The sequence below is a fragment of the Chiloscyllium plagiosum genome, chromosome 18, assembly GCF_004010195.1.
Source record: "Chiloscyllium plagiosum isolate BGI_BamShark_2017 chromosome 18, ASM401019v2, whole genome shotgun sequence".
In the NCBI taxonomy this organism is placed as follows: Eukaryota; Metazoa; Chordata; class Chondrichthyes; order Orectolobiformes; family Hemiscylliidae; genus Chiloscyllium; species Chiloscyllium plagiosum.
In genome coordinates this window covers 47446773-47457036 of record NC_057727.1, presented here as the reverse complement: position 1 = coordinate 47457036, position 10264 = coordinate 47446773, and the positions used below count along the sequence as shown (strand labels likewise).

At 42.5% G+C, this 10264-nt stretch overlaps 1 protein-coding gene across 2 annotated transcripts in view; it reads left to right on the top strand.

Annotated features, from left to right (window-relative positions):
* shq1 (SHQ1, H/ACA ribonucleoprotein assembly factor) overlaps window positions 1-10264 on the top strand; it is a 136266-nt gene that overhangs the window by 39180 nt on the left and 86822 nt on the right. For both annotated transcript variants that reach the window (XM_043708353.1, XM_043708354.1), the window contains exon 6: window positions 7841-7953. In XM_043708353.1, the coding sequence (XP_043564288.1) occupies window positions 7841-7953 (113 nt within the window). The remainder of the gene's footprint in view (window positions 1-7840; window positions 7954-10264) is intronic.

The window sequence follows — 10264 nt, the reverse complement described above, 5'->3', positions numbered from 1 at the left end:
GTGATGGATATGGAAGGATCCCTTGGGGCCTTGGAGGGAAGTGAGGGGGGGAGGTGTGGGCACAAGTTTTGCATTTCTTGCGGTTGCAGGGGACGGTGCCGGGAGTGGAGGTTGGTTTGGTGGGGTGTGTGGACCTGACGAGGGAGTCGCGGAGGGAGTGGTCTTTTTGGAACGTTGATAGGGGAGGGGAGGGAAATTTGGATGCTGCAGTCTGGGCATATGCCTGAAGATGGATCATCAGTCAGCCAGAATATTCTTAATATGTATGCTTCACAAGATTTTTTTTTCATATAATTTTCAATATTAATTTAAAGTTTTGAAATATTATTAATTTTGAGTGTTTGAGGTGATCATGTTATTCTCAGTGAGTGTGGGAAATGCCACTGTGTCAATTGCATTCTTGTAACTTTGGTTGTGAATGAAATTTAATAAGTTGTTCAGCCGGCAGTCATTGAGCATCTGGCTGAGAGAGGATTTTTGTCAATGGTAATGATCACTTTTCAGTGAAATACCCTGGTTTGAAGTCAATTAATTCCCTCCATCTGCTCTTATTGACGGTTAAAAATATTGATGCAAATGATTTGTGCCTGTGGAGCAGAGAGTAGTGAAAGGAAAAAGAAGCCCAGAGGGAGTGAGATGCAGGAGGAAGAGAGAAATGCCTCCGGGTAGCAGAACAGAGTGCAGAAGTACAGTGTTACAGGTGCAGAGTGAAAGATCAGAATTAACATTTGAGGGGTCTGTTCAGAAGTCTAATAAGAGCAGGGAAGAAGCTGTTCTTGAATCTGTTCATACGTGTATTGAAACTTTTATATCTTCTATCCGACGGAAGAGAGTATAATCAGGTGGGAGGGACTCTTGATTATGTTGGTCGCTTGTCCGAGGCAGCAGGAAGTATGGACTGAATGAACAGATGGAAGGCCGGTTTGCGTGATGGACTGGCCGGTTTGCGTGATGGACTGGCCGGTTTGCGTGATGGACTGGCCTGTGTTCACTACTCTCTGTAGGGTCTTGTGGTCTTGAGAGCAGCAATTTCCATGCCACTGTGATGCTTCCAGATAGGCTGGAGTCCCCAGCTGTACCCTTTGATCCTGCGCAGACCAGCTTGCTCGAGAATTTGTAGACATCTTTCGCCTCTCCTTACTGCTAATTAGTTGGTTGAATATTTTTGAAATCGTCAGAATGCAGATATGCCTCCCATTCTGGCATTTGCATATTTCTATTTTGATTAAAAGCAAACCTTGGAACAGTTAAAATAGTTGGTGATATTTCTCAATTTCAGATGTGTTACAATGACTAGCATTTTTTAACAGCCATGTTTTGCTTGTCTCTGTCTCCACCTTTTGCTTGCTATCTCCAATAGGCAGAAGCATACAAACCTCAAAAGTGGTACGTGTTTGAAATGTTTGTATATGTATTTGTGAACGAGACACACAATAAGTAAATGATATCGATATGTGATAGACGTTGTAGTGACAATCTCCACCACATGGGGGAGCCAGCACTCACATGGCTTGAAGTGAACAAGTTACAGTCAGACTCGGGGATCAAGATAGAGGACGTGACAGCAGGAGAGATCAAATGGGATTTGGATTTTGAGGGGGTTTTTTGAAGATCAGAGTAAAAAGGCAATAGTTAATCCAACCTGACTAATGCAGAGCGCACAACCCTGGCTGTGCGATTGATGGGTGCAAAATCACTTGGATTCTGTAAGACATGGATTGGGATATAGGATTGAGCAGATTGTACAAGACCACAGTTGCCGCTTTTTTGTGCACGAAGGAGAAATTGAGAGTTTGCTCGGTAACTGGTGGAGGTAATCAATGATATGTATTTAAGGCTGAGATGGATTTTGTTTGGAAGAGGAGACAAGGGAATAGCAGAGCTCTGGAGAAATCTGTTTGCGCAGGATGTGGTTGAGGATGAGGGGTGGTTTGAAAGGAGCAATGTTTAATCTTGGAGAGGGTCTGGGATTGGAAACCCACCTCTGGGCCAAGCAAGATGCTTGGACTTTGTGCCTCTGGATTCGATCTGCATCCCAAAAGAGTTTCAACCAGAGTTAAATTGAAGAGTTATTGATGAGAACCAACTGACACAAAGTGGAATTTTAACAGAATGCTTCCTTCTAAGCCATCCAACTGCAGTGTTGGAGACCAGAGGGAGCTGCAAAGGAGTGAGCATGGGGACATAGCAATGGCCAAGCAAGCCATTCAGTTGTATCAACCACTAAAATTCTCAAAGAAAGAATGAAACTGGCAACTGGGCAACGATGGCAAACTCTGCTCTGTCAGTCCTGCAAAGTGCTCCATCATCTGGGGACTCATGCCAAATTTTGGAGATGAGTAACCTGTTACAGTCATACTCACTGGTACCTTCCATGCAATGCTGCAGACAACACCATAACTATCTCTTGAGTATGTCCTGTCACACTGGCACATTTGTATGCAGTCTGGAGGGAGTTGCCCTGGGGGGGAAGTCAACATTTGCTCTGGACCACATGAAGTTTCATTGCATCAGGTCAAACATGGGCAGTAAAGCATCCTGTTGGTTATCACACTTAGCTGATTAATCTGTACTTCTCCATGTTGGACAGGACTTGGAGGAAGCATTGAGGATGGCAAGAGCTCTGAATGTACTGGGGTGGGGTGGGGTGGATTTGAATGTCCACCATCAAGTGTCTCCACAGCAACACAACTGATCAATGGTTGAGTCTTGACGGACATAGCTTCTATCCTGGGACTGAACGGGTAATGAGAGAATCAACATTGGGAAAAATTTAACTCATCTCATGCATCTGCAGCAGTCAGACTGATTGGAATCTATCCATTAGCATCAGTAAGAGTGATTACTGTGCAGTCATTATGGAAACAAGTCCTGTCTTCCCATTCCATGTGTGGCACTATCACCGTGCTTACTGGGATAGACTTCAGAAAGGTCAAGCATCTCAAGAATGGGCATTCATGAGACTCTGTGAACCATCATCAGCAGAAGTGTGCTTCAAACGGTCTGCAGCCTCATGGCCCAGCATATTCCCCATTCTATCATTTACCATCAGGCTAGGGGATCAATATTGGTTCAAAGAAGTGTACGGGAAGGCATGCCAGGAGCAGCACCAGGCATCCCTCAAACTGAAGTGTCAACCTGGTAAAGCTACTAAACGGGATTACTTGTGCGCCAAGCAGCAAGCGATGGGAAGAGCTAAGTGACTCCACAACCAATCTGCTGTCCTGCCACATCCAGTCGTGATTGGTGGTGCTCAAGGAAACGGCTCTCTGGAGGAAGAGACTCCATAATTCTGCTCTTCCTTGATTGATAGGACGTCCAGCAGATCAGTGTAAAAGAGAGACTTTGGAAACCGGGGTTTCAATCAGACCACTCGTTACTTTGGTCCAAATAGGGACAAAAGAACTTAGTGAGGTGAGGGTCCCTGCCATTGACATCAAAGCAGCTTCTGACAAAGTGTAATACCAAGGACTTCTAGGAAAACTGTATTGAGTCAGTGCAAATGGGGGGCGGTGGAATCTCTCCACTGGTTGGAGTCATTCCTAGTCCACAGAAAGATGGTCGTGGTGATTGGAGCTCAGTTATCTCCTTTTCTAGGACATCGCTGGAGAAAGCTTGTGATGGAGCAAGACGGAAGAAACTAGAGAGGGGACATGGGGAGATGGGTTTGTGATGGTTGTAGGTAAGGACAGGGCACAATGCAAGAACCCATGAACAGCAGGTCTGTGGTAGAAGAGACAGTGATGTTGGAAGGTAAAAGGAGATGATAAGTGAATAGCAAAAGAAATTTAAAAAAAAGGCTGACTTGTGACTGGGACGAACAGTAGCTGCTGCATGCGAGAAACAGAGCTGAGGTTATGATCTGAAATTGTTGAACTCTGTGTTGGGTCCATTCAGCTGGAAAATGATTAATCTAAGTCAGGAGAGATGCTGTTCTTTGAACTAATGTTGAGCTCTATTGAAATAGTGCAGGAGGCAGAGGCCAGAGTGGGAGTGGGTGAAGAATTAAAATGACAGGCAGCCAGAAGCTTAGGTTCAAGCTTTGTTCCGCAAAGCAGTCATTCAGATGGTGTGTTTGATCTCCCCAGTGTACAGCTGAGTGCATTATGAGCAAGAAATACAATTGACTCTATTGAAAGAAGTACAAATAAATCACAGATTAAACTGGAAGGAGTGTTCAGAATCTAAAGTGGATCATGGAATCATACAGCGCAGAAGAGAGCCTTCAGCCCCATCAACTCTGTAAATCTCCAGTACTCCTAACTTCTATGGCCCATAGCTATGAATGCTACAAATTAAAAGTGCATCCAAGTAGTTTGTCAAGGTTTAGACTATCTTCAGTGCATTCCAGACCCACGCCCGCAACCCCCAGCACACTCTGGGTGAAAATTCTTTTCTTCAGATCCCTTGCCATTCACCTTTAAAAGTATGCTCCCTTATTTGACCCTCTAACTAAGAAGCACAGCTGCTTCCTATCCATTCTGTCTATGCCCCTCCTAATCTTATTTGTCTCTGTAAGGTTCCCCTTCAACCTTCTCTGCTCCAAAGGAACCAACCCTAGCAAATCCTGCACCTACATCTTGCTTCTCCCCAACTCAAAACAGTTGTGAAATTCTCATTTAACACTCTACTAATGTCCTCCAGCTCCACGCGCAGATTGTCCCCCTGATTCCTAATGGGCCCTCCTATTGCCCTGGTTATCCTTTTCCCCTTAAAAAACTTGTAGAATACCTTGGGATTTTCCCCGATCTTGCTCACCGGTGTTTTTTTCCTCATCCTCCCCTTTGCTTTTCTAATTGTTTTCTTAAGATTTACCCTGCACTTTCTGAACCTGATGATTTGCACCCTTTGTACCTATTATACTCTTTTTTTTTTTCTTTTTTTTATCCAGCCCTGAATGTTCCTGGTCATTCAGTGTCCTCAGGGCTTGTTGCTCCTACATTTCACCCGAAGGAGAATATATTGGACCTGCGTGCTCCTGAATTCCTTTGTGAAGTCCTCCCACTCTTCTGCTGTAAATGTACCTTTTTCGCTTCCCTTTGGCCACATCCTGTTTTATTTTAACAAAATCGCTCCCCTGTGTCTCTTTCCCCACCCCACCCCACAAAGTCAGAAACGCACATGTCCAGACCATCTTTCTGTTTTACCTCAACCAATTTAAAATGTACCGTGTATAATAGGCATTATCACTAAAATTCTCTTAGACTGTCCCCTCAAATCAGTCCGGCTTCGTTCCCAGAAATTGGTCAGGGTTTAATCCCTTAAATTGTCAGTCTCCTGAGATGTCCACAATGCAGTCACTCGGAGCTGGCAGTTTGATTCATGTGGTCTAGGGCATGTGCATAGGTGCATTTCCTGCTGGATTTGAGGCAAGAAGATGAGGAAACGCTGCCGAACATTTTATGTGAAGGCCAGGCTGAGTTGAAATCCTAATGAATTTATATGAAATATTTTGTTTTATTTGTGAAGTTTGTGATTTTCTTTATAGAATGGTTTTTAAGGTCAGGCCGTAACATTCAGATCTTTCATTTTCATTTGAGCAGTACCAAGTATTGTGCAGATGAAAATGCTAATACAGTGTCGACTAATTGATGATCTGTTTCAGGGAGGCCTACTTAATTGTTTATAGCCTTAAACTAAATATGTTCTTTTTTTAATATAATAAGTTCCAGTTAATTAATTGCTTTAGGCTATAGATTAAAGTGAATAATATCAGGGGATTAACTGAAGAGCAAGTTGAAGACATTTGTGTGAAGTATTGTGACTATTTGAGAACTGGAAATCTTGGAATGAAAATGTTTTAATACAGGCCCAGTTATACTTGCAGCACAACAGTTATGAACAAGAGGAAAGAAAAGCCTGCATTTCTAAAGTGCCTTTTACAACCTTGGATGACTCAAATGATTGATGAAGCTGACTTACTATTGATGTATCTGAATACATGGTAGTTTTGCGCAATGTGCAGCGTGACTGAAGTTACTGACTTGCAAATGCAGGAGCAAAGTTTATTAGTCGGACTTTAAATGGAGTGCAGCATTCGCGTGTTTGATGTTTGTTGTTGGTAAGGTCGTGAAAATATGCTTATCGATATGTTGAATATTAATTTTCAACTAATTGCTGAGAAGCAGGAATTGGACCCTTTTGAAAAAGGGCACAGTTTTTGAAACTGGCGAAAATGATTTCAAGTACGTCAAAATGTACATTTCTGTGCATTGCATATTCCAACTGTGTGGTGAGTAGACAGCATGTCTACATAATCCATCGGAGGGAATGGCACACTCCTAGGGTTTGTGAACAATCTTCCTTCCTGTGTCCTATCAGCAAGACATCGAGGAACCTGCCTGCAGTGCTCAGCAGCTAAAGACAAACCATTCAAAGGTTAATTGCCTGGGCAAGAAGTCCTTGATTTTTAAGCTACTGCTCCAGACAAACTAATGGGAATATAATTAGAATCTTCAGTTGGGTTTTAATTACTGGCTGGTGGATAGAGATCACTTAGCCAGTTCAAGTATGTAATGTGATTTAAGCATATGGGCTTCTGAGAAGGTCTTGTTCTTGCTGTCTGTCTCACTCTTTCCCACTATGAGCAAGCTTGGACCCTTGTTTATTCATTTCTCTCCGTTCTGCAGCTGACAGAAAGAAAGAAATCAACTCCACAGCAGCAACCCCACACAGATCGAAAACCCAGCTACGGCTGTTGAACACCTCGGCACTGAAAGTAAGGCTTCTGCCTGCAGCTGAACTGTGACTTTCTTTCAGTTCTGTGGACTCCGATTTGGTTCATCCTCCCGTCCTCTCTAATCTGTTTGTGTGTGTAGTTGGACTGTGTAGAAGACGAAATGTGTTCTACTACTTGGATCAGTTTAAGTCTAAATATGAGTAGTCTCGAACTTGGCCAAAAGGAAGAATGCCTGTTTGGTTTATCCTTTTACAATCATGTGTCCAAACAACTAAGTACGTATAACCTTTTCAAATAAAAGTAACCTGTTACAGTCAATCAAGGAGAACCAGGAAGAGTCAACCCCTTGCACCTACTTTTTACAGTAAAATGGTGACATTTTATTCTAGCATGACAAAATATTAGCCATTGCTGTGGGTAGCATGTTAACCTGCAGTGGGTACAGCTTTCTCTGAATATACAATGGCTGCAAGCCCTCTTGAAGTCTAGCACTACATGCGGTGATCTCTGTAGTAAATCAGTCTGAACCAGTGCAAATGATTACTCATCTTGTTGTGTCCATCTTTTTGTGCAAAATGAGGGCATCCACCTGAGTTGCAAAAGCGTCATTTTTGCAAAAATGGAATGCTGGCTGACATCAGAAATACTGATGTGGACTGCATGCTGACTAATTGATCTGGAAACATACTTTTCTTGTACTATTTGCTGCGGTAATAACATGGACTCTGCTGCAGGATTCTTATGCATTCTGTTAGTATTGCCCAGGCTGCTTCAGAGTTTCATAGAACAAAATAATCTTGTCACAGAACTGAGACATTTTCTGGAGGTCAAGTGCCTTCAGTAATGTTCAAGTGTAGTCTATTCAGCTAATGTTTGCAGTATGTGTTGCTAAGAAATGATCTCCTTTGATGAAGAGGTACTTGTTTATAATTTGTCAACTTGGTACAAATAAATCTGGGAGGTTGCAGTGTAGTGCAATTAATCTGCCATGGTTGCTATCTGACCCAGTCTTCATGTGGTGCTAGTAATGTTCCCAATATGGAGCCAATGATAATATTAAGGTTTTATTTAATGGTGCTTCATTGTGGAATGATGAACAAATGAGCAACATGTTGTTTGATTACCGTATTGCCAAGCTTAATTTGGGTTTGTCATCACCAGGATGAACTCACTGATGTGATTGACCTGAAGGAACCAGACAGCACCACAATGGTTGAACGTCGGCAGAAACGGTTAGCTGCTGAAGAGGCCAAGTTTGATTCTGATCATTATCTGTAAGTGAAAATTGTGAGCTTAAACCGAGAGCTGCAATTTTATTGTTAAAGCATTTAAACCATGGCTGATTTTAAAGTTGTCATGTAGAACCAACTTCACTTTTCTAGTCTCTCTCTCTTCGCACATGCACTCTCTTTTTACATACTTTCTGTCTGTCCTTTTTTTTTTCTTTTTCGACGACTTCTGTCCCTGTCTTGAAACGTACCTTGATTTAAAATTGTATTTTTATATGTTGTCTCTGCCCTCTCCGTACTTCGTATATTGCTCACTTTCTCAAGTACTTTTTCTCCCTCTTATTATTGTACTCTTAATGTTACAGCTCTTGTGTAGATTTGTGTGAAAACATGCATGCGTTCTGGCTGCCCTGAGGGTTATCCGAATGTACGGTCTCAATAGTGAATATTCCTTTACGCTAGTTCTCCTAGTGATCTCTGGACTCTGAGATGCCAAGCAGCTGTAAAATACTTGGATACAAATTTAGTTGTCCAAACTTTTTTTAAAAAAAACAAGGATCTTCTGTTCTCTCTGGAGACTTGTTGTGATTTTCACCTTTTTCAGTCAGGATCAACTGCAACCAGAATGGGTGTATACATTGGGTTCAATCAGAGTTTAAGACAGGATAAAATACCCTAGGTATACAACAGAATCATACGACCATGAATACTGACCAGGTCAGCTGGTGCCATCAGCAAACCGCACTTTTTCTTTGGAACCTCATGTCTGCAGAACTTCTGACTACCCAAGAGTGTTAGCCTGGATCTGCCCTGCACACATGAGGTATAATTTGTTTTTTAAAAAGTAAGACTAATTATGGCACAATTCTGCACTGTAAAACTTTTCTGAAGCACATTCCTGCTTCTCTTAGAGAAGTGAACAATACAGAGTTGTTTAGGATTAGGTAGTCACAAAAATGTATTCATTTTATTGTAACCATTTATCAGACTTGCTCATTGAGAATAGATGGCTGTATAAAGTCTTTCATTAAGAAGATATTCTGTGGAGTTTACTTTAGTAGTCACCCAGGTAATGGATTGCACAGCAATCCAACCCTCTGTTTAAATCACAAAACAAGAGTATAGAAAAACCACCCACAGTTTTTTTTATTCTCAAGTCTAGAAAGCTCAATCATGTGTTGACAAAATGTTGAAGTTCCATGAAACTGATATCTTGTTAATTTACTGTCGTAGTGCCATGCAGATGTACAGCATGGAAACAAATTTGCCCCTGAGGTCCCTTTTTAAATCTTTTCCCTCTCACCTTAAACCTGTATCCTCTTGTTTTGGACTCCCCTACCCTGGGGAGTCCAAAACTCCCCTACCCTGGGGAGGCCTTGACAATTCACCCTATCCATAACCCTTCGGTCCAACTTGTACATGCTGGCCAGATACCTTAAGTTTAATCTAGTTCCGTTTACCAGCATTTTGGCCATATCCCTCCAAATCCTTCCGATTCATATACCCATCCAGATGCCATTGTAAATATTGTAATTTTGCCAGCTTCCACCACTTCTTCTGGTGGTTCATTTCATACACATACCACCCTCTGCTTGAAAACGTTACCCCTTAGCCTACAAAGGACTGTTAAACTGTACCCTGAAAATTCCCCTGTTACTCTTGAGTTATGTCTTAATGACCAACATGACGGCATGATGGCTCAGTGGTTAGCACTGCTGCTTCACAGCGCCAGGGACCCGGGTTCAATTCCCACCTGGGGCAGCTGCCTGTGTGGTGTTTGCACATTCTCCCCGTGTCTGCGTGGGTTTTCTCCAGATGCTCCAGTTTCCTCCCACAGTCCAAAGATGTGCAGGTTAGGTGAATTGGCCATGCTAAATTGCCCATAGTGTTTGGTGCAATAGTCAGGGGTGAATGTAGGGGGGTGGATTGCTCTTTGGAGCGTCGGTGTGGACTTGTTGGGCCAAAGAGCCTGTTTCCACACTGTAGGCAATCTAATTTTAAAAAAAATTGTCAAATGAGATTGTGTAACTTGAAACCCATTTGTATAAAAATGCTTTGACTCTTTTAACTTAAATATATTTCTGTGCATTGTTCACAAAATCGTCATATACAATCCCTACAATGTGGAAGCAGACTGGTCCAGACTGACGTTCCAAAGAGCATCCCACTCTATCCATATAACCCTGCATTTCCCATAGCTAATTCACCTTTCCTTCACATTCCTGGACACTGGACAATTTAGCATGGCTAATCCACCTAACCTGCACATCTTTGGACTGTGGAAGGGAAGGGGAGCACCCGGAGGAAACCCATGCAGACACGGTAAGAATGTGTAAACTCCACAAAAGCAGTCACC